This window comes from Mytilus edulis, chromosome 10, assembly GCF_963676685.1.
Source record: "Mytilus edulis chromosome 10, xbMytEdul2.2, whole genome shotgun sequence".
Classification (NCBI taxonomy): Eukaryota; Metazoa; Mollusca; class Bivalvia; order Mytilida; family Mytilidae; genus Mytilus; species Mytilus edulis.
The window spans coordinates 74221649-74248163 of NC_092353.1; the positions used below are offsets into that span (position 1 = coordinate 74221649).

Genomic DNA, 26515 nt, shown 5'->3' on the forward strand with positions numbered 1-26515 from the left:
AATATAATGTTTATTTGAGGTAGAAAGACAGGCCTACATTAAGAAAAAGTGTTCGTTTTCATTCATTTTGAATATGCTGGTACACTGAAACGTATGTACAGTTTTCAGTTAAATACGTGTACAAATGCTAACTTTGAAACCAAATTACGTTTTTAGAATTGAGATTATGCTCGTTTACAGCACTTAATTATAAGAAGAGATAAATATGCAGCTTCAAATAGCATATAAGTATTTAATAAACATTCGTCACAGAGACTTCTATAACAACTCGAAATTTCCTTAAAATTCTTTCATCGTATTACCCTACTAATGTATTATTAAAGAGCTTGATATTCGATTACCGGAAGGACGAATGCGTAGTAGTTAGACAAACAAGGCAGTACACTTACTTATTTGTCATAGTTAAGTGTATACAAAATACATTGATATTTTCTCCCATAAGACGTTTCAGATTCTTTTGCATAATATATAGTTTTAAATAGAGAACTATGATACTAGACATATCCAGGAAATGCAAAGCGTTCACGTATATACAACTGTAAATCCTGAAATAAGGTGTTCTCCGTGTAAAGCAAATTTCAAACAAAAGCTAGTGGACTTCCAAACAAGAATATGCAATATGACTATAATTTGGAGGGGCAGCTTCATATGGATTTGTTTGTTAAAAAAGGTTTCTACAAAAAACATAGTTGAAGGCTGTTGCATTTCTTGAATTCACAACGACTTTACATAACACTAATGTTGTTTGTACATCAAAAGAAAAGAACTTAATATACTGTTCGTAAATTAGATGGAAAAGCCCTTCCGTCATATAATACTGTTTGTAAATTAGATGGAAAAGCACTTCCGTCATATAATGCTGCACACAATGCTGATTAGTTTCACAATACTGGAAAGTGTGGAACAAATGTACCTGACCGGATCACTGATCGTGGTGTCCATGGTCCTTCTTCGGAAAATCTTTCAACTCTTCCTGGGTTAAACTGTTGCACTTTTGAGAATAGTGGTGATTTCCCATCAACTACATTCAAAATATACGACTTAATATCTTTCTGCTCTCTTCTGATAAACTAGAGCTAAATGAATGTTTAGTTCAATCTACTAGTAGGTAAGCATACAGCAGGTGTTATATTGAGCTAAACAAATATGCGACACTCCACATCAAAAACAAGAACGTAAAAAATCTCGTGCGTTGAAGTCATCATTGTTTTAATGTGCGCATGCGTTATATACATACACGACATTGTTCTCTTGTTCGACAAATGACCGATTTTATTTAGATCTACAACTGTAACAGAAATTTTAATATCGTGATTCCATTTAAAAAAATCAGCAAATAATAGTATAAAATACAAGATTGTGATAAAACTCGAGGACGAAGATATCAAACTGTTTAACTAAGTATATCTACTCCAAACAAAAAGTTTGCAATTTGATGCGTTACGTCAACCTGACACCAATACGTTACATCTATATTTTCGAAATCTTTCAAAAGGTATAAGGGGCGTATAATTAAAAATTGATAAATTCAGATGAAAAAATCATACAAACGATTTTTAATTTTAGATATTTGATTTATTACAATAAATTAACAGTCTTAGTCTTTCCTTATTACGTTCCAATGATGACTTTCATTTCGACTTGAAAAATACAGAAAAAGCTTATACACATACATTGCAACAAAATTTTCCCGATATTTGTGCACAATTCTATTTAATCTATTGCATTGTTCTTCAATAAAAAAAAAAAAGTCTATACAAATGACATGACATCCATAACTTATAAAAGTATGATATCTATGTCATTAGTAAAAGACAGTTATAGGTTAGATTTAGTATTTTGTACTTTAGGAATGTGTTGCTGCAAGTTTTTATAGTAAAACTAAGGCTTAAAAGCAGAATTTAAAAAGTGAAAACAATCAAACAATATACAAAGACAACATGATACATAAAAAATATATTTATTGCCATCACCAAAGTTATACATATGGCGTTAGCATCAACCAAACAGCATGATCAATCATTTCTTTCTTAAAGTTCAAAATGTCAAAGTTTTTTTTATGAACGACTTGATAAGATCAAACCTGTTGGTATGCTTATTCTAGCTTTAATTTGATCAACTGTGCGCTTTTCTTTGGACAGTAAAACTGGAGACGATGAACCAAGGCCTGAATGAGGAAAGAAAAAGCACCTGGTGAGTTGTAAATTTTTCCAAACAAAATGAAAAATATTTCATGATTTAATGTTGAATTTTAGCAATATGATTTCTAAGTTTCTTTAATCATTCATTCATTATATTATTTCACAAATAAAACCAACACGATTGTTTTAGTTCTTTGAAATGTCATGCCTGTGATTTGGTGAGCTATATCGCACACTACGTTTGGTTTCAGAACGAATGCATACATCAACGAAATGTTAACATTAGGGGGTGTAAATGTCGCTAACCAGGTCTAAATATTTACTGTATTCTCAATTGCTGTTTATCTGTTAAAAGGATATCAAATAGAAAAGTCAGATACTATATCGTCAGAATCTGTATTTCCCTTTTTGATGTCAGCAGTAATGTCTCTCTTTGGACATTTGTTCTAAAGTGGCGAGAGAGGAATATTTGAGTTAGTTTTATTCCTTTTAAATAGATTTTTAATATAAAATTAAAAAAATCAATTTGTATTTACATGATTTTCATCTTGATATGAGTCGAGTTCACTTTAATTTGTAAGAAAAAATCCATCAACTGGTTATAAAAAAAAGAATTGGTCATCTTCGAAACAGAAAGACGAGTGTCAAATAACCATAAAATTTTAAATATATTGTCTTTCCAGTAAAGGTCCAGACTAAGTTGGGACACTAGTAAATGCTAACTCAAGTGAGTTATTTAGAGGGGTATTTGTTAAAGTACTTAAAGTGTCTTGTAACAAAACATATCAGACATTTATTATAGACCTTGCCATTTAAATAATTTGTACATTTTTTTTTCCATTTCGATCTGAATCCAAACACTATTAGGGCCAACAACACATTTTTGTTAAAGTTCACTCTCAGCCTCAAACATTAGTGCTCGTATGTTACATGATAGCATTAAGTTATTACTCGATTAATTTAACTTGAATGGATGTAGATGATATTGATACACAATCCTGGGATATTCAATAAAAAGAAGAAAAATAATGATGCTTGCAATAGTTATCTAAGATACCAGGATTATGATTTAGTACGCCAGACGCGCGTTTCGTCTACATAAGACTCATCAGTGACCCTCATGTAAAATAAAATTATAAAGCCAAACAATTACAAAGTTGAAGAGCATTGAGGATCCAAAATTCTAAAAGTTTGCAAATGCTACTTCACCCTTACGAGTATCTACCCATTGATTTCGATTCATTTAAGGGGATTCACATGTATATCGGGAGATCATCTTTGGCTAAGTAAGTTGTTTTAAATGATATGTGTGAGCAGCTGTATACACTGCTACTTTTGCATAGGTACTATTTCTGTACTGAAAATCTATAGTACTAGACATTTGCTTTTAATATTAAGTACTATTTCTTTACTTTAAAATTATTTGATATTTAGGTACCTGTATTATATAATACTTGTTTTGTCTAAACATTTTGGTATAAAAAAATATCCACAGTGATCCCAATATTCCATGTTTGAAAATCATAACTTTAAGAGATATGAAATAGACAAACTTTCAAAGTGCTGAAAATTTAACGGTGTAATAACATTAATAGAAATATTGTATTACTTAAATTTCAAGCACAAATGAAGTACTGTTAAATACAGATACCTAACTATTACAATAATTTTAAAGTAACAAAATAGTACTGAATATTAAAAGTAGATTTCCAGTACTACATTTTTGGTACAGAAATAGTACCTTTGCTAACGCTGCTGTGTACAACTGTTTCCTGTATTCATCAATGCTTATTCGATCAATCCTGTGAAACAAAATTGAACTGGGGATGATTACCCTTCTGGACTATTTAAGATCTTCTCCGGTTTTTGATTGAGTTTGTGTTGCTCAGTCTACGCTTTTGATGTTCATAATCCTCGATTTATATCCAGCCACACCCAATCAAGTTAAATTCCAATAGGTTATGATGATTAATGCACGTTTAACGTTGTTGTGTTTACACAATATGAAAATTATTAATTTTATTTCGGTATGATGTTTTCTTTGAAATAATAATACATTAAAGCTAATTATATACCGTCTTTTTAAGTTCAACCAAATAAAACGAAACTCTTTAGAACAAGTTTAATGTCCGTATATTGATTAAATCCACATACCCATTAAAGAGTATTTCTGGGTTAGGCCTGAATATAGATAATTTCGATAAAGTCGTTGTTTTACTGAACATAAAGGTTTGACCTGGGATATTTCTTCTATTGTTTGCTATCTTTCGTTTTGTCAGATTTTTTATGGAGTTCTCCTTTTCGAATTGTCTTGGAGTTTGGTATTGTTGTTATTCTTGTATACAATATTTTATAAAACCGATAAATCACGTCAATTTTGCGCCCATGACTTGAGAAAATCAGATTACAAAAATAACCCAGAAGTTCTCTTTCACTTAATTTACTTATAATTGGTTACTCACCCTAAAATATCTCTCCTCCAATTTTGAACATCATTTACTCGAATACTATATCATTCTCAAAAGTCACGTGATAATAACGGTCGTACATTGAAAATATAATGCTTCTTCAATTCGCTTCAATCACATATAACTGTTTAGCCTTCGATATGTAAATGAATGACGACACGTTTAAGATGTAACGAATTATTATCTAAAGTGCATAATATATATATATATGTATATATAAACCTGTTTTGGCATGGCTGCTACGACAACATAATGCATGGAGGTTCAATTTCAAAGATAAAAAAGTTTTATACTATCTTTTTTTATCATCTTGTCAATATATAACCTTCGATTGACAAAATTTGAGCTAGAGTTACTTCACTTATGTCACCATGTTCGAGGTATATGTGAATAAATTTCTTCATAAACTTTTTAACTCACCGATTGACATTAGAATGTTTTTTGACAACTTTGATTTCATGATGCCTATTTACGATAAAGTTATCACGTGACACTATATCGATAAGTATTGGTTTTTCCATAGAACATTCCTAAATAACGTTGCCATTGCAGTCATGCCCAATCAGATCGGACTCATTCAGTAATAAAATATATTATCGATGTTTGAACGAAGATGATAAGCAGCATCTCAACTCATTTTGTTATTGCTTGCATTCATTTCACATGCTATGTATAGTCTATTTTTAGAAAAGGAAGAAAGTGTTAAAATGCAAAAGCAGAAAAAAACAGTGTTATTAGATACAACCACACCACTCAAATGATTTGATTCAACTGTAAGTACCTATAGTCGAAGATCTATTACTAATTCGTGGTAATTGGCTCTCATTTGCTCGTTTGTTTCCGATGTTTGTTCTAGATTTTAAGAAACCAATATCTGTATCAATTGTGTGTTTTGGAAGACGTTGAAGAGATGCAGGTGCAGAACTAAATACTGAAATGAAGAAGAATCACTACATATAAACATGAAATCATCTTTTGAGAATCTGTAGTTAGGACGTCCGGATTGTAAACGGAACTTCATCATTTTTTTTTAATATAGGGTTTGATTAAGAACAACTTCACTAAAACAATTATCAAATAAGCCACAAAATGACTAACGTGTCTGAATACTACAGGGTCTTAACGCGGTTTACAGAAAAGGAAATGTTGGGAACCAGGACAGAAAAAACGACAGAACAGAAAAATAAGCAAAAAAAGAGAAGAGGGTAATTTTATGATAAACTACAAAGAATGGCGAACAGTTGGCAAATATAGAGAAAAATTATCTAAAAGACTAAATTATAAATCCAGACCCTCATAGTTTGGACATACGTCAAACAAAAAAGCCAAACTTTCTAAGATACATAAAAAAAAAAGTTAGAGAAAGATATTGTACTTTTATTCCTGGAAATATTCGCTTGACATCGTTCACATATGTCACGAAAAGGTTATTTCCGCGATTTAAATACAAAACAATTCCAGATTTTATTATCTTGAACTCTTTAAAACCTTATATAAAAAATACAAAGAATTTACAAAGCAACCGTTCATGAGTTCCGTAACACACAGGTAAAAGTCATTAAGCATATTTCAGACTAATGCGGAGGCACACGCAGGAGGGAAAAGGGCGGTAATCCCACTTTGGAAAGGAATGAAGCTATTTTGGCTTTCCTCCATATATCTTTCAACACTCCGCATAGTTTGTAAAATTTGGTCTTGTTGGTCAACTTGTATAAAAATAAGACATCATTCTCCAACTGATTAACAACTATCATCGCCATTGGTTTAAGATAGTATTATATTAAAAGGGCACTAGCATAGAATTCTAATAGAAATTAAGTTCGAGTATTTTTTTATCAAGTTAGATAACAAAAAGCACACAGATCTATGTTATTTTCTATCTAGCTTAAGGTTTTTTTTAAATCAAAACCTCGATTTGTGTCCCGGTTTTGCACAGTTTTCATTTTGTTTCAATAATTAAAAAAAGTCATGATCAAACCGGTGATTTTAGAAATCGAAGCCTGATCTTTACTTACAGTCATCATCTTCGTAATCTAAAGTGGGTTGTTGTCTTGGCTTTAATGATGCATGCTGACTGAAAATATAAAAATATACTGTAAAGTTCGATGTTAACTTGGGAGTCTCGGGGTCCAATTGATATAAGCATTTCATGAACTGTATCACTAACATGTCAACACTGAGGTTGTGAGTTTCAACAACATACGTGACGGGGAAGTACGACTTCTGTCTTAATTAGCCAGGATTGCCAGTTTTCCTGTCAAAGATCGGTGGTTAACTATGGATTCCACCACAAATAGAAATTGACCGATATTATTGTCAGAAATGCTGTAAATGAAGTTAAAAAACAACAATCATTCAATAAATCGATGTGCACATAGTTAAAAAATAAAATGCATATTCATCATGCTCGTTGATCATCATGTTTATCGACCCCCCCCCCCTTTTCCGGTCGACCTCTTTGATTGGGTTTCTAGTTGCAATGTTCTGAATATTGTGTAAGTGGATCATGTCGATATTATCTTGTAAGAGAGCAAGATTTCATATCAGCGTTTTTTAGTACTTTTAGTTCCTCTCATCATCATCATCAGCAGCAATTATATTCTGAATGTATTGATAGTTTTTTTTGTTTCAATATATGGAATATATGTCACTGGGCCTTGTTAGAACAGCAAATAAATGACAAAAGTCAGCACATGGAATAGTAGACAGCTAGCGCAAGTAAACGACAATCCAACTAAACACGTAATGTATTTAATGACAATGGGATATTATACTCACTCTGGTAACGTGAAACCTCTCCCGTGGAACAAGTCACGTGCATTCTGTGGCATTATTAATGATTTCAGCTTTTGTATTTCCCTTTGAATGTCGAATCTACAATATGAATAAGAAAATCATATTGAAACTTATGTTGTATTATCATACTTTATCACATGTAAGTCACTCACTAAATTTATTTTGTAAAGATTTTTTTTTTTCGCTAGAGAGGTGAGAAAGTTTAACAAGGAGTGATTAAAAAAAACATAAATCGAAGATAAACAGACAATTTCAGGGCCACAGCAATCTCTTTGTCGTGTCAAAGGTCTATGAAGTTGTTTCGCACAAGGCAGTCGTTTTGCCTTGTCCAAAGTCTGTCGTTTTGTCCCGGTTTAAGCACAAGGCAGTCGTTTTGTTTTGTCCAATGTCTTTCGTTTTGTCCTGGTTTAAGCACAAGGCAGTCGTTTTGTCTTGTCCAATGTCTGTCGATTTGTCCTAGTCTAAGCACAAAGCAGTCGTTTTGTCTTGTCCAACGTCTGTCGTTTTGTCTTGTCCAAAGTCTGTCGTTTTGTTCTGGTTTAAGCACAAGGCAGTCGTTTTGTCTTGTCCAATGTCTGTCGGTTTGTCCTGGTTTAAGCACAAGGCAGTCGTTTTGTCTTGTCCAATGTCTGTCGTTTTGTCCTGGTCTAAGCACAAAGCAGTCGTTTTGTCTTGTCCAAAGTCTGTCGTTTTGTTCTGGTTTAAGCACAAGGCAGTCGTTTTGTCTTGTCCAACGTCTGTCGTTTTATCCTGGTTTAAGCACAAGGCAGTCGTTTTGTCTTGTCCAACATTTGTCGTTTTATCCTGGTTTAAGCACAAGGCAGTCGTTTTGTCTTGTCCAATGTCTGTCTTTTTGTCCTGGTTTAAGCACAAGGCAGTCGTTTTGTCTTGTCCAACGTCTGTCGTTTTATCCTGGTTTAAGCACAAGGCAGTCGTTTTATCTTGTCCAACGTCTGTCGTTTTGTCTTGTCCAAAGTCTGTCGTTTTGTTCTGGTTTAAGCACAAGGCAGTCGTTTTGTCTTGTCCAACGTCTGTCGTTTTATCCTGGTTTAAGCACAAGGCAGTCGTTTTGTCTTGTCCAACGTCTGTCGTTTTATCCTGGTTTAAGCACAAGGCAGTCGTTTTGTCTTGTCCAACGTCTGTCGTTTTATCCTGGTTTAAGCACACGGCAGTCGTTTTGTCTTGTCCAACGTCTGTCGTTTTATCCTGGTTTAAGCACAAGGCAGTCGTTTTGTCTTGTCCAATGTCTGTCGTTTTGTCCTGGTTTAGGCACAAGGCAGTCGTTTTGTCTTGTCCAATGTCTGTCGTTTTATCCTGGTTTAAGCACAAGGCAGTCGTTTTGTCTTGTCCAATGTCTGTCGGTTTGTCCTGGTTTAAGCACAAGGCAGTCGTTTTGTCTTGTCCAACGTCTGTCGTTTTGTCTTATCCAACGTCGGCCGTTTTGCCCCGGTTTAAGCACAAGGCAGTCTTTTTTCCGTTTCGAATGTTAATTAGCTTTTAATATATGTGTGCCATTCCTATTTAAGCGTACCTAGAGTGAACATGGCCAATAATAAGCGTCCCTAGAGTGAACATGGCCAATAACTCGTTTCTAAATTATCAATATAAAAATATGATGATGTGGTATAATTGCCCAGGCGCAGATCCCAACATTTTTAAAGGTGGTTCCAAGGTGTAATACCACCAAATCATGGTATGTCACATCCGGTTGTACGAAAGTAGGTCGAAAAAAATATTCCCTTGAATTTGACAGTTGTAGGTAATTAATCCTACGTTTTATTGCAGTAAAACCATTTCTGTGTCATAAACATATGTCTTGGGTATTTCAAAACACCATTATTTTTTATTTGGGATTTCTATAAAAAAAAATTGTAATCTTGAGGTAACATGGTGACTAAACCTTGTACACAGATAAAATAAGGAGAGAAATTTGATTGGTTAACTTCCAATGATGGTTATTTTCTTATATGCAATGAAATGTTATGTGAATTTTTTTTCTATAGAACTGGACAGGATAAAACTTTACTCATGCCAAGTATTTATTCATTTGAAACAAGGATAAACTCTGCACATTTTTTTGAAAAGTGCAAATTTAACAAAGACTAATAGGGGAAAATCAATGGTGGTATTACACCTTCCAACACATACAAGCGATATAAAAAGGGGTTTTCAACCATATGTCTCCATACAAATGCATTTATAAGTTGTCTAAAAAATGAGGTTACAACCCCCAATACATCCCCCTTGACACACCACTGATTGCCAATAAGATAACTATACACCAGAGTCCACATTACAGTGGATGTAAGCAACAAAAGGTTATCACCTCAGGCGCGAATCCAGAGGGGGTTCCGAGGGGTTGGAACCCCCCCCCCTTTTTTTGAACGATCAATGCATTTGAATGAGAACATATGATTGGAACACCCCCCCCCCCTTTTGTCCTGGGTTAGGACCCCCCCTTTTTAAAATGACTGGATCCGCCCCTGCATCTAATACTATGAGCAAACAATCATGCCGTATATCAAGCTACATGAGAAAATAACAAATTCTTCCATTTAGCAAGAAAACAGATGGACATTTCAGAATGATCCTGTACATCTCTATGAATAAGAAGATCTGGTATAGTCGCCAATGAGACAATTTTCCACCATGCAAAGACCTAATGACGTAGAAGTATGCAACGATAGCATTAATGATATAAGTCTTCATTCATACAAACGTGCAGTGATTAAATTTGTGACGCATTAACTTAACTGCAGAATTACACGCTTAACTAATTAAAAATTTATATTCATAGTATTTACGTGAATGGTAAAAAGATACAAATTGTGTCGACACAAGGTATATCTACAGGATTAACCTTGTGACATATTCTATCAATCTACAATCAAACGGGTTACAGAATACCTATTGTTTGTAAACACACATAAAAGATCTTTTAACTAAAAAGTTCATCTTTAAATCCCCTTCGATACCGAGTTGACCATTATGTGCATTAATTAAAATCATAAAGGTGGATAATTATACTACTGGAAAAATTACAAAAGAAAATTTAATCTTATAGACTACCGCGTGGAGTCTATTATTCTATATTTTTCCATTTAAATTAGCATGCTTTTAATCATAAATTAATAGCCTTTACATCCACTTCTAGCCATTGATATGAATATAACGTATGGGGTTGCCCTATATGTATACCACCTTGAATATCCCTATAACATCAGCTTATTATATCACCTTTAGTTTCTCCCTATGAGCGTTTGAAGATTGAAATAGTAAAACAAATACCTTGTTTTTTACCAATTGCAATATTTTTAACGTAATTAAAACAATATTTTTTTTGTGTAATTTTAACCCCTTTTATTTGTGTATACTTACTTAACATACCATTTGAGATGTTACAAAAGCAAGTTTAAAAATTAAGCAAAAAAAAAGGGCTTCCTAATTGACGTTGAACCACTTACCGTTCTGTCAGGTCCACTCGTTTGCCTCCCATTAACAAATCGAGTTGTGCTCTATGAGGAAGAACCTCACGTCGTCTTTTTATGCCACGTAATTTTTCCATGTATTCTAATTCGGCCCTTAGTCTATCACGCTGGCTCAAGCTACAATAATGGGGGAAATATTGTTAATATAAAATTAAGAAAATGTGGCATGGTTTCCAATGAGATAACATTCCACAAGATACCAAATGACATAGAAATTAATATTGTTTTTTCAAATGAATTTCAATTATGTAAGAAAATGATCAGAAACAGTCACGGTTGCAATATATACTATATTTCTTCCATTTACTTGAGGATATTAGTATCTAGTTTTTTTCATGTAAATGCGTTATATATAATACTAACTTATGAAATAATTATATTTTACTTCACACACTAGATAATACTAAAGTTCTCCCAAATTGTTTTCGTTTCCATTGTCTTCTTTAAAATATTTATATAACTTTGCCTACTTTCAAAAAGTATCAAATGCAATCTTTGACCATTCATTATAGCTGCTGAATATTGCCATTATAATGCACGTGTACAGACCCAGAGTTGACTAGTAGAACTAGTCTCATATACGACAATTGCTATACTTACGAGTCCAATGTTTTTGATCCTGCCCACTGAAAGAAAACAAAATGAATAATGTGTTATGAATTAGATGATATATGACATTATACATGTAAGTGTGGTATAAAATTTAATTATAGGCATGCATTGATTGGTATGTTTCGTGTTAAAGTTGTGAATCTTTCTAAAATTATAAAATGTGATCAAAGTATGTATGGTCTATCACTGTTATGGATCAGGTAAATCTATGAGTAATTTTTTAAATAGAAAAAATAATGAGTTGGACCTAGGTAAAGGGAAATAACTCTCAAAATCATCAGTTCGTTTGTGTCAACCATTTTCATAAATATATTCTAAGCTTCTAGGTTACATAGATTATTTCCAATCTGTTTTAGGTAAATGCTTAAAATATACATACATGAGACTTTTTCAAACGCATCCCTGATTTAAAGAGTTATCCTCCTGAACTACGGTCTACCCAATTGTGAAATACGTAAACATACACTTTCTGTGCCTATTTATTAGAGGGCTTGACATATACATGTCTTGATTTGAAGAGTGTAAAATTTTACTGAAAACACATTGAACTATTAAATATAAGTTGTTGGTAATAATTTGCATCAAAAGGTAAATGTTCGAATGAATATTGCGACGGTATGCCGTTGCGAATTCAAGACGGCTGCCAATGTGAATAATATTTTAACTGAATCTTTCAATAGCGCGATAATCTGAACCATAAACAGTAATGCCTTGACAATTCAATTTATTCACAAAACACAAAGTGTTGTGAAATATAAAAGTCGTTTACTTAAAACCACACTCTACTAGCATCTATACAAATGTGAGCATGTTCTACTATACCTTCAGAGCGCCATCTGTCTGCAATAATAGAAAAGTCAACTATGACAGAACGCAGTGTTAGAGGGGCGTATGTGTTAAGCGTCTAATGGATATAACAGGAAAGAAGAGGCAAGCTTTCTACAGATACATGTAGGAGGTTCTGGGTTGGTGTGGGAGAGGGGGTAGGGGTAGGATTACATCATTTTTTGTATTCTATAATTTGTCATGTCATTTTTCTATATTCCAACTATACTGTCATATAGAACATTAAATTATCTTGCAGATTTACTATAAGTTATATATTTTTTTAATTGTTCAGATGACATTTAGTGGGCAACACATAAAGGGAATAACTAAGGAAATGACTATTTTTGACTATATAGAATGAAATTCAAAACAGTGTGGCTGTGGCCATTGATTGACACATTAAATTCATCCATTGACTTGAACAATTTAGGTGAACGTTTGTATGTAACGACCACTGCTCACTATGTACTTTTTAAAGACAATTAAACTATGGGGTCACCAAAGGTTCTCAACACCTTAATAAAGTAATTCGAAAAACTAATCAGAAATAACACGATGTTTTGATTTATATCAATTATATAAATCAAAACATAAAGGTTATTCCTGATTAATTTTTGAATTATTTTATAATTAAAGGCTTTAAGAAACCTTTGGTTTAAATGTCTATCGTAGGTACGTCGTGAAAAGTGGTCGTTACAGACAAACGTTCATGTAAATTGTCCCAGTCAATGGATGAATTTAATGTGTCAATCAATGGCCACAGTCACACTGTTTTGAATTTCATTATATTGCAAATAATTCATGCGATCTAGATTTATTGAGTACCAAACCCATGAAGAATTTTATTCACTTGTAAACTGCGATTAGCAATACCATGAAAGGTCATAAAATTATGAATTTTGCAATTAGGTTTAAGAATTTTTGAAGACGTCAAGAAGGAAAGGTTGCGAAGTTATAATTATACAACTTTCACATAGCGTATGATGATACCTTTGATAGTTCATAGTTTAATTTCAGATCAGCATGTACTTTTCGGTAGTATTTGTAAACTTTAAAAAAAAAAATAGGTTGTCCTTTTTCCTTTTACTAATAATTGCTAATAATTTATTTACAATTTATCAGATGAAAATTGAACGTGTGGGTTTTTTTTTAATGAATTACAGACAGTATACAAAAACATTAATGTAAGTGTGAAATGGAAGAGGCAATAATACACCAATTGAATTTATCGACCCTTAATCGCAGAATAAACATTCAATGGTATTTGTATACGTCGAGTAACAAGTAAAGAAACTACAAACATATATGACAGATTATAACAAGAGAGCATTCTAATACATGTAAGCTCTAACATAGCAAACATGTATATACTAAAGTATTTACATAGATTAGTGTGCATATAATTTCAAATTGCTTGCTAAATGTCCGATGACGAAGAGTTGATACGAATTCAGGACGACGTTTTTACAGAAAGATATGTTCCAGAATAACAATCATGATGAATAATGAATAATTTCAAGTGAACAAATGCATTGTAAAACTTATTAATTCAGTCAAGTGTAAAGACATGTAGTGATGTGTTTTAAGTTTTAACAATGTGTGTATTCATCCTTAAAGCATCTAAGCAATAATTCTACCATTTTTTAACAGTAATATTTTCCAAATGGGAGACAGTATCTCACAATTAAAAATAAATTAATCCTCGAGAAAATTGTACTCGAAAATGTTAAACCTAAATATTCGCTAATATGAATTATATAACAACAAAAAGAATGAAAGAGTAAACGCAAAAATTATTCTGCTTACATCAACTGAATTAACATCTATTAATGTTCTCAGGACTCTATACTCTATAAGAGTCCATGTTTTATTGGAAATTATTCTTAAGAGTAACACAATTATATCAAAATTATGTATGCCATTCACAGAAAAACACTTAGTCTAGAAATAGGTGTTTATAAGTATCGCAGAAGGAAACGTATGACATAAGGTATACAACGTTTATCGTAAGAGCTAATCTGAAATCATTTCAATGATTTTTTTAAACGCTGTGTAACACCTGCATCAATTTTTATTCCTACTGAAATGAGATGCATCACAAGACTATTTGCAACTCCACTTACTTGATATCTATCTGTATGTAAAATAACTCCACGTTTTGCTCCTAAGGTATATTCATATCCAGCGAACGAATCTAAGTGACGTTTTGGAACTGTAACTTTTTTCAGTAATGTCGAAGACCTAAATAACAGTAGAAACATATTAAAGTAAGCATTACCTTGTCCGTAGGTTGTGATTGTCTTATAGGAACCAGTTGCCGTCCTGTTACAACTAATGATTTGTTCTCTTTTTGATAATAGGGGCACCAGTACCTTGTCTCCATTTATATCAAGTTCCACTTTTCAAATGCACAATATATTGACATACGTTCATTAAAATCTATTGCATTTTTTAAAAATCCCATTTACATTCTATTTGCTCAGATTTTGACTTTGTTTGCATTGGTGACATAAACCCATTTAACCATCTTTACACAATATATAATAGATTTTGTATTATACATAAATTATTCAGTGTTATTGAATTTTTATATTTTCTTTTAATCAAACAATTATAAGATTTAAAGAGACAACTTCAGTATTTTTTTCTCTCTAATATATAAAGCCTGTAATATAATGCATATCGTAAGACATGGATATACGACACCCAAAGAGGGGTCCGTGGGAAAATTGAAATGCTGACTTATGCTGACGGAACGATACAATTTACATCTATACTTCTGATCAAATGATGGTAAATACAGTTGCTTATATCATTAACATTTATGTCCTTCAAATGAAATGAAAAAACTATAATAAAAATAATTTTATTCATAGTATCATATACTTTAAAAGTACTGGAATTTCTTGATTTCTAATACGGTATCAAACCTTTTACGAGGTTTTCTTTTATTAATTTTTTATCCCCGATTCCATATTTGTTTTAGATAATATTTACGTAAGTGGACGTTTCCCCCCTCAATCGGAAAAAACAAATACGAAATACATTTAAGTAAGCATCACGCAAACAAATTCACACTTTACTGTATCAGACTCTTAGATATTAGGATAGAAATATTTATTGTGTGTACGATAGACGCGTTTCATCTATAAAACTTTAAGACTCATCAGTAATGCTCAAATCAAAAACATTAAAGAATAGGCAAAATAAAGTACAAACTTGGAGAGCATTCAGGACCCAAAATCCAGAAAGGCTATCGAAAAAAATTCTAAACTGTGTATTTAAAATTATAACTATTTAACCTTTGATAATTCAATAATGCAAGTCAATCTTGACGGTACATAATTTATATATGCTTTTACTAATAATTCTGTAGCCATTTTAAGACTCACACAAAAACAAATAAAAACATAGAAAAAGACATATGTTCAAATTTCATGCGTTTAACAATATTATAAAAAAAAACATCAAATATAATTCCAATCAAATTAAAAACTATAATTAACATGCTGTTAACGAAATAGTGTACATGCATCACAATTTAAAAGTTTGGCTATCGTAATAGTTTCCGAAATGATTGGAAAACAGGGACCTTACATTTTGTACATTTAACTTGCATTTGATTTAGCAGCGTTTCTCGATTACTAGTATAATTTTTCCTATAAAAGCTACGAAATTACCCTAAGTTATAAGCTAAACAGTACGAATGCCTGTATTCCAAGTTAAGCATGCTTCAAAGAAACAGCTCATGTTTTACTCTTTTTTTCCGGTAATTTTAATAAAACGTCTTTTTGAATAATCACCCCAGCTAAAATGAATGTTGGAATTTATGCTCGTCCACAATGTGGGTAAATACAAAGCACCTAAATGATGCCTTTCAGTCACACTATAGTCTGACATGCTTTTTAGTTTATTTTACAATAAGAATAACATACTTAGAATTTTTCCTTTTTCAATATTTTTAACAAAATCAGAAAAAAAGGTGTCCACGATGCGCTAAAACTGCGAAATCGACATCTGTGAAATCGACACGAGTTGAACTATTTACATTTCACACATGTTCCTCAGTTCCTAAAATTTCTTGTTATATCACGCACTCCATTATACTTACTCAGAATCCAAACCATGGTAGCTATACGGGCGCCTATATGTGTTACGAATACATTATAAAAAAATTAAAAATTGTACTCTACATGGTATGGGCAAGCAATATTTATATCATCGGCATTTTTTTAATCTGATAGTCATACAGATCATGTTTCCACACTTCACTTTAAGGGATCTGAGTAATTATGTTACTTTCCACCTTCTTTTCAGGTTCGACCAATGAAATTTCGACCAATAAAATTCTAGTCTCAAACTTTTTCAAGGTACGTTCCATTGCGAAAAATCTCGAAAAACGTATTCAGAACAAAATTAAAATGAAATAGACAATTATGGAGCATTATGGAGCATAACATGGATACATGATGTGTATTCCCATCTGGTTGACTTATATATATATATATATATATAAATACATGCATGTACCACGAAATGTAACATAATAATAAGTAAAACATATGTTCTTTCATTGACTTATTGCGTAATTATAAAGCAATAGATATAACTCAAGTTCAGACATAATTATATGCGTTCATTGTTTTACCCCTTTACAAATAGTTTTGAACCAATACCGTTCAAACTAACAATCATGCAAACTGTATCCCGCTTAGCATGAATTCCTTTCTCCAACAAGCTCCCCAATAATGAAATCATTAAATAAAGTAATTTCATGATATGCATGAACCCGTTTTGCTAATTTGCAATCCATAAGCAGCCAACATAAACTTGATAATAAATATTTAGTAAATAAATGTTATGCTGAAATGGCAATCTTGATCTGAACCGATCTGCAAATACTAATACCCCCCCCCCCCCCCCAAAAAAAAAGAATGAACAGATTAGAGGAAACTACGTCTGTTCGGATTTTTTCTGTGCATACCGGCTTTTATATAGGCAATAGCGAAATGACCAAAAAGAGAATGACAGATTTCGATTGTTGGTCAGGAAAAGGTCTTGCAGACGATTACATTAAGTGTGTAGATTAAGGTAATATCTTTTGTTAAATTCCTTGCTACCTGAACCGTGAATTCATTCTTAGGTTAGGTAAACTTACCTCCTTTAAGAGTAGACTAGTCTGATAGATAACCATTCTATCTGTCTGTAAGACTTGGCTACTTCGAAAAGAGGGGAGTATATCTTAACTCATAATGACTTCACGGTTCTGCTAGCATGCAAGTATAAGCTAACCAAATATATCACCTTTACCTACACACCCAATGCAATTGGCTGTAACACTAATTGACAATCAGGTGACAGATGGTCAAAATATTCGACCATGATTGTATTCATCGTTTTAACTTCAGACTTTCAGATTCAGATCAAAATGGCCTCATGAGCATAAAATCTCTTTACATCGGCTGTACATTAAATTCAAAAACATGTAAGCGAGTATAAAGCCTCACTCAAACAACAAAAATTATAAACACAAGCAATTGATTATAATGACAGGGGACTAAACATTTCGTATAACAATATATTTTCTTACATGTAGGTTTGTCATATATAAGACAACACTTTGAAATGGATTCAAAAGCTTAATATGAGACTACTGGATGGGGGCTTTCCATTTCTTTACTTTAGTTTTTAACCATTTTCCCTCTCCTTTGTGTCGAAGGATGTACTTAGGTGAGGTTAGGTGAAAATTAATAAATCAAGAATTTAAAATTGATACTAAAAGCCGGTAGAGCATTCGAATTCATTATGGAAAAAAATAGCTAAAAAAAATTAAAGGTCATGGACCTCCTTTTCAAGATATTTGAGATTTAAAATATGACGGAAAAAAGGCTGACTCGGACTTTTACCTTGTATTTGCATTGGTATTATTTGGGTCTCAAAACAAAATTAGGAAAATCAAGAATCTTCTAAAATTTTGGTAAATGACCTTTCATGAGATATTAAGTCTTAAATTAAAAAATAAATGGATGTTATGGGTCAAAATATTTTACATTGTATTGTATGTTAAAAAAAAGAACAAGGAGTCCGACAAAATTCCAAAACCTCACCTAAGTACATACATCCTCAATAAATTTTGTATAATTTTTGTCCATTTTTATCTTTCTGTAAACCCCATCTGCACGCTTCTTCTGTAGAATTACTGCTGCATACATATCGACAGACCTGATAAAAACTGACCGCCACAAAATAGCCCAAAAGCGGTGCTTAAAAGTGGCGTTAAAACATCACAAATCAAAAATCAAATAAAATTATATTGACAGATTTTATACTAGGGACGGTAATTTCTAATAAATTGGAATGAATTAAGAAAAATGTATGCGTTATTTTCATAACAACAATTTGCTCATTGTCCTTTGCAGACTCCACTCTGAGTGATAATCAGACCAATGAACTACGTATTAGTAAAGACGACTTAAAAGACAGAAATTACCGTTTCTTCCTTTGGTATGAAATACAGAATGTCGTAAGTTTGAAAAATATCTTGAATACATTATAAATAAGGCAATTAAGAGATGCTGAAATGTTTTAACAATTATAATTGCAGTTTTCATTTCACGTATGTTCGACGATTAATAGTTCTTGATTTCCCGGTGCATTATTTTTAATAATTTTTTTTCAATAATGCGTTTTTTTTGTTGATTCAAGTAACATAATTTATCAATACGTTGCTTACAGGGAAAAGATCATGATTTAATTTTCCCTTTTGACATTTCAAAGTTTATCTTTTGGCTAAATATCTATTAAACTTTATTAATTATTAAATAACATTTCGGATATATAGATATATTGGAAAGGACAGTTAGTAAATGAAAATTAATAATTAGTTCATCAATTATTACCGTTTGTACCTTTGAAACAAAAAGTAATATCATTTACTGTAATACAACATTCTTAACATTCTTAAAGTCTGATATTAGTGACTGTTTGTTTGAATGCAACAATATACAAAAGTATCATGTAAGTACCTTGTATATCTTTCATTCCAACGTGAGACATTTTATATAAAATATTTGTATATACAGTTACTGTAACATAGATAAATACTACGCAAAACAAGAAAATTATCAAATTCTTCAACAATATTGAAATATCTTCAAGATCTAAATTTTGTTTAAAAATAATTCAGACCAGTTCATTTGAAGGTTCTTACGGGTGTATTGGCGAACTATAATATTGATATAAATGTAATATTGAACTTTTTATGTAGACAAAGGAAAGAAAAGGAAATTGGATAATAAAACTTCAAAAATGTTTTTATTTAGTTTTTCAACTTTATTAATCAAATTATTGTTTTCAATATTTACAAATGCACCACTATAAGGTAGAGGGAATAAAGGGTTAAGAATATTTTTTGTTGTCATCTGCTTGACCAGAATATTTGTTTTTCTCAATAAATTAGGAATCAGAATATTATTTTTAGAAACACCCCCTCCTTTGAAGTTAAATGGTCATTCTTTTACGAGAAATTGATATTTTTCTGTTTGTTTTGTGTTTATCTTGCATGATTTAACACAAGTCTAAAAAAAATACTCAATATGTCACATCACACTTCAATCAAATCGGCACAAATAAAAATGTTCATTTCTTAAACAGCTTTTTCGCAGCAACAAAATTTAAAATGCTGAATCTTGAGCAGAGCATAAAAATTAGTTAACTATATCTAAATCAGTTCACAGCAGTAAGAAATTTACCGTTGGAACCTAAAACAATTAAAACAACAGAAAATTTAGTAAAAATTATAGTTGCTGAATTCTAAGCAGAACATAACATTAGTTAACTACGTATATATATATATATATGTAAATCAATTCTCAGCAGTAAGAAATTAACCGTTGGAACATGAAATAATTAAAACAACAGAAAATTTAGTAGAGATAGAGTTGACTGAATTCAGGAGAAAGCAGCACAGAAACAAAGTTAACTTCGTATATATATTTAAATCAATTCACAGCAGTAAGAAATTGACCATTGGAACATATTAAAACCATGATTATACATTTGGAAGAGAACATAAAAAGTAGAGGACAAACAAGCTCACAAAATAATAAAAAGTAAACCACGTCGAACATTTAATCTTAGTATGTACTACATGGTTTGGTATACATGTTTTTTAAACCAAAGGAATTGAACATAAATAAATTAAAACAACAGAAAATTTAGTCGAGATAGTACGGAAGCCCTGGAGTGCCATGCAAAAAAAAAATTTCAACTTGTGCGCACAAGATAGTAACTTGTGCGCGCAAGTTAGTAACTTGTGCGCGCAAGTTGGTAACTTGTGCGCACAAGTTGAAATTTTTTTTTTGCATGGCACTCCAGGGCTTCCGTAAGATAGAGTGTATACACTTTGAGACCCCCAGACGTTTAAATGTATGCAAACATTAGACATGTGTATACATTAAGCATAAACTACAGATAAATAAAAGACACTCAAGTTTGACAAGCAATTTAAATGATTAAGGTATTTAAATGAAAGATTTGATAAATAAGTATAAAATACTAATCAATAAATAACCAATGGTACTTTAAATTGTATAACTATATCAAGGCCTTTATATTAGCAAGTCACGGGATTTGAATCATTAAAGCATTTTATATCATTTATCAACTAGAGCTCATGTCTGTCACCGAAGAATGTATTACAAGCATTTCGAATATAGCATTGCAAGTTAATCCTCCGATTAAATTCCATATCGACAAGCATCTACTCCGCAACTCAATCCAAAAAAAAGGAATAAAAGTAAGTTTCCTTTGTGCCAAAAATTAGTGCGTGCATTTGCACTAACACTCATTTGTTCAAGTGATACGCTTCCGCCAGCTGTTTCCAAAATGCGTATTGTAAAATTTTGTATAGTAATTGGTGCGGCAAAATTAGAAGAGCTATGCCATGAAAATGTTTCGATCATTGTCCAGCATTGTACTACATGTTGTTGCAAAACAACCATTTATACATGTCAATCCATTACAAACGATCTTGGTGATAAGATAATTGTGTTTCGTTTCTTTCACATTTGAATTGGACTATTTACTTTCAATGGAATAACTGTACCGTTTGTAAGTCAACAACTGAGTTCCTCGAACCAGAAGTAGTGCAAAATTGAGATTTAATATTTATCATAGTATGAATGTAAAAATTAGCACAAAAAGAGTTCCTTCGTGCTTAAAGTTTTATAATCTCAGCTTGCCAAATTAAAGAGTTCCTTCGTGCTTTTATAATCCCAGCTTGCCAAATTATAAAATATAGAGTATATAGAATGTTAATTTATTATTTGTATCGAATTATTTACACTCGTATTGTCATTTTCAATAAAAAGACTTTTATCAGTTGTAAATGTGTTGATTATCGCGAACTGAATAAAATATCGAGTGAATTATGTTATCCTTTCACACGAAAGAACATCTATAACATACAGACATCCAGTTTGTAAGGATTTAAAGACTAAATCTTATGAAAAATGATATAAAGTACCCGTCGGTTATTTTGATATCCTATACAAATATATAATAAGGCAAGTATTTCTTTCAAAAAGGTTTAAACATACTCTCTTAATTATTGTGAAATTTGAAAGTGAAAATTAAAAGTTAATTTGTACTAATAACTTCAGAACATGATTTTACTTTTGGAAGAGGACTTAAAAAGTAGAGGACAAAAAAGCTCACAAAATAATAAAAAGTAAACCACGTCGAACACTTAATCTTATTCTGTATTACATGGTTTGGTATTCAATTCATCGAAATAAACAGTGAAGAAGCAAAGAAAAATTTCAGATTATTTTCAAAAACTAGCATACTAATTTGAAGGTATATCTGTTTGATTAAATTTTTTCTGCTATATCTCTTAAAATATTTATTTGGAATTTTTCAAATAACTGTATATTCAGTACTGTCTTAAGCTTAATATAAAAGCTTTCTTGTGTCCTTCGTCATGACATGCGCAGTTGAACAAGCATTTGAATCTGAATACAAATAATAAATCATAAAATGCATCAAAGTTTATCTGCTCCATTTTGAAGCACATATAATTTCTACTGTATTAACTCCTACTTGCAGATTAGTATCAATGTATTGAAGTTGTGACATGCTAAGATAACCTTTCCTCATATGTAAACTTTAAGCTAAATCATATATCCCTAATACATGGATGCCCCACTCGCACTTTCAATTTCTATGTTCAGTGGATGGTGAAGCTAGGGTCAACACTCGGAGTTGGCATTAAATATTATAAGGAACATGTGTACTATATATGTCTAGTTGTATGGACTGCAACTTCAAAAACTACTAGTTCATGGACTAAAACCTTTATCTAAAAAAAAATAACCTACAAATGTAAAGTGGTACAGACGGACGGACGAACGAATGGACAGACGGACAGATGCACAGACTGAAAAAAAGACACATAATGCTCCAAAACAATGTTTATTTAATACTATTTCATTCATAAAGCATGCATACTTACATAAAATTCTGAGGTTGGTAAGGTACAGGGTCTGGGTTAACATTGTAGTCTACATCATCGGATTCTCTCGGGCGCCCAGTACTGGTGTAGGACATTTGCCGATACTGAAAACAAAAGTATGGGCATGTATATGAAATAAGATCTAGCGTAATAGTTTATGAGAACACTATCTAGCTGAAGATGCTAACAACTATAAGTCACTAAATGACTTTCAAAGAGCGAAACGGATACATGAAATTTAAAATGGAAATGGGGAATGTGTCAAAGAAACAACAACCCGACTAAAGAGCAGAAAACAGTCGAAGTCCACCAATGGAAAGTATGTATAGCAAGCTATAAAAAGTCCCGTATGAAAAATGCAAAACAATTTAAAAGATAAGAACTCACATCTTGCGTATCTTGTTCTAATGAATATCATGTTAATATCAGATTTACAGAATAAATTCTAGATATTCGATCTTGGTGACTATTGATATGAGAGTGGCGCAAGGAGTTTTTTCTGGATGTTGGGTTTGAACCTTTAGTTTTGCTAGGAAATCGGAATTGGGCCTTCATTTTTGCGGGAATTCGAGATTTATACCTATCGGAACTCAGGAATTAACGGTTTTTAGGGATCCGGCAAAGAACGTTTATGTTTTTTCGGGAATCCACCACAGTCTGTATAAAATATGAAATACAGCAACCGACGGGTTTAAATGAAACGCATGCTCGACTGATTGATTAATTGGTGTTTAACGCATCTTTCAGCACTGGTGTGCTCTTTCGGGGCGACCAGTTTTTATTTTTTATTGGTATAGGAAAACGTGGGAAAAAACGACCTTATTTAGGAAATCTGAAAATCGCTGTCAATTTAGTTTGGAAGCGAGCACACCTTCCACATGCGGGATTAGAAATCACAACCTCACTGTTGACAGGCTAGTGATACAGTAATTCGACTACTTAAACTACTCGAACACCGAACTCTTGGAACGCATGACCCTGGCTTTGTACAGTCATTTACAGAATATGATTTGTTTTTAGTTTTAACATGTTTAGAAGAGCATTATCCTGATCTATCCTGATCTGGAGTAATTATATTATATTATATTTAACAATATAACATATAACCAGTTCAAAAGGATGTACATGTATTTTAAGGATTCTTAAAGTTTGGTACATTTTTGAGAAAAAAAAATCTTACGAAATGCCTGTCTATTGTACCAAAATTTTAATTTTGGCATCTTTAATTATGTTTTATGGCATCGACCGTTTCCCTTAGCCCATAAACAATAATAAAATATTAGGTATAACTTCGAGCGTACCGACATTGTCGAGGTCGCGTAAATCCAAACCGAGTAAAAGGTTCCATGGCAATAACAGAAACAGAGCGTCATGTTACTACTCTTAGAATAAAAGAGATCACATAATCATATTTAAAAAGACATAAAATAACTAAATATGGCTCTTCTTAAAGCGAAAATACAGGAAGTCATCAAAAAAATTAAGTACAAAAAAACAAACAAAAAATATTTTAAGACTAGGAGTATACATCCCTACCTCCGGCACTTTGAGTTTAGTCCCTTCAAGAATGAATGTAGTGATTGGCCCAGACTGACCAATCGTCTGAGGGTACAAATCATGGATGCTTAAAATAGGGTCCTCCATCATCTCCATCATTTTTATACCCTCTTTCCATCAACACAGTGTTAGTAAATCGACATTAAAACTATCCGTCGTCTCAATGTCGGCCATTTTGAATTTGTATTGTTTCTCTGGCTACAGTTCTTTGTGGACTATGAATAAGTTATAACAACGATTGAATTGACTTATAAAAAATGTAATATGATATTTAAGATCTTTGTCAGCAGTCAGTGCATGACAACGAGGCTGAGATAATGAACCTGTCAATTTAAAATTTAAATTGTTTACCTTCGTGGATTTCCGTACTTTGTGGAAGTAAATCATTCCATAAACGTTTGATGAAATTGAAAACGATGTTATTTTTGTTCTGCAGTATCAGTAGTTATAAAATATGCATAATTGCCGTATTATGACTAATGAATGCACTTCAAAAATAATAAGGTGAGACGAAGAAATCGATATAAAAAATAAAATACAATTGAAAAAATGAAAAAAAATAGAATTTCCATCCATGTCAACCGGTTTAAAATTCAGATTACTATTAAAATTTCTCCCTATTTCGATATTTTCTCATTAAGTAATTAAAGAAAACATAATTTAATCGGCCATTGGAAGCGTTAAATTAAGACTAATACGGTAATTCATAGCAGCGAAACGTCAAGATAAGTAAAATTAACTTTATAAATTTTGCAGTTTTATTGATTTATGTCAAGATATATCTAAACAATTTAAATTTTTCAAAGCAATAAAATGAAATATTGTTTGAATTTTAGCAAGTATAACACATGCAGTTACTTGTAAGCGGAAAAGTATATATACATGTTGTAACATTAAAAGTGTGAACAAATAATACTTGATTTCGTTTGAAGACCACTTAATGTATTTTGGGTTATTTTAAGGCTTCCGCGTAAATCATAAAATCTATGTGGTAAAACATAGCTTGATAAGGTACTTATATACATACATACAAGTGACATGTTACTAGTATGATAAGTAAAACATCTTAATACGGGATATAATAAAGAATCAGTAAACTAGATCGAATGTCACAGTAAGAGACGGATAAAAAAAAATCGTAATATTTTTTTCTCTCTAAGAGTAAATTACAAATACGTTTCTCATGGTAATCTATATGCATACAGATAACGCAATCTCTAATATCAATAGATATAAGAAGATGTGGTACGAGTGTCAATGAGACACCTCTCCATCTTAGTCACAATTTGAAAAATTATACCATTATAGGTAAAAATACGGATCTCAACACAGATCATTGGATCACATCGAATAGCAAGCTATAAAGGGCCCCGAAAAATGATTAGTTCACGCCTTTCTGGGAATATCTAATAACTCGAGTCTTCAAAAATTGTTTCGAAGGTTAAAAAATCTTATGATATTGAATATTTCACAAATTCTAAGAGGACGCTTTGTTAGACTGCTGTTAATCGATGTATGTTCAAGATGTTATTTTATTTATTCTCAAGTGTATGCCAGGATGGATTTTTGAAATAAGGTCAACATTCAATTTGATTATCTCTGTTAGAGTCGTTGAGTAATGATATATTTATTTTCGTTCGACAAATAAACTTTTGACATTTTTCTCAACTGATTTAAAAATATCGCACTGTTAGTAATTGTCAAAGTGTGCGCTTATTCGTGTGACATTAATTTGAAGAGAGCAGAAAAAAAGTCATATAACAGTTTTGAAGAGTGTTTAGTTAAAAATGGTCAAACCAACACACCACGATATAAACATGATAAAGATCGCTTGGTTGTTGTGTGTTTAACGTTCAGTGGCAAATATATCACGAATGTCAATGCGAGCATAGTAATTACAATTACTTCTACTTTATTTGAACTTTGGTGGATAGTTCCTATACCACATTTCAGTCCTTTTGAATATAACCATCAGAGAAAGGCGAACAGTTCGTTAGACACTAAACAGACGAGTTTCTTTGAAATACTACCATTAGGCAACATCATTTAAAAATCAACTGATTGTTTTAATCCATTTATCATCAGTTATAATACTTAGATATAGGAAGATGT

General features: G+C 31.9%; 1 protein-coding gene across 10 annotated transcripts in view; it reads right to left on the reverse strand.

Annotated features, from left to right (window-relative positions):
- LOC139491857 (uncharacterized) overlaps positions 1–22950 on the reverse strand; it is a gene marked incomplete at its 5' end in the record, with an annotated part of 34327 nt that extends 11377 nt beyond the window's left edge. Inside the window, 11 exon segments of one of the 10 annotated variants that reach the window (XM_071279757.1) lie at positions 1238–1288; positions 2084–2167; positions 5391–5540; positions 6625–6683; positions 7388–7483; positions 10870–11010; positions 11494–11519; positions 12328–12345; positions 14457–14574; positions 16445–16477; positions 22847–22950. In XM_071279757.1, coding sequence (XP_071135858.1) covers positions 1238–1288; positions 2084–2167; positions 5391–5540; positions 6625–6683; positions 7388–7483; positions 10870–11010; positions 11494–11519; positions 12328–12345; positions 14457–14574; positions 16445–16477; positions 22847–22950 — 880 coding nt within the window. 10 annotated transcript variants of the gene reach the window in all.
- Positions 22951–26515: the final 3565 nt, after the last annotated feature.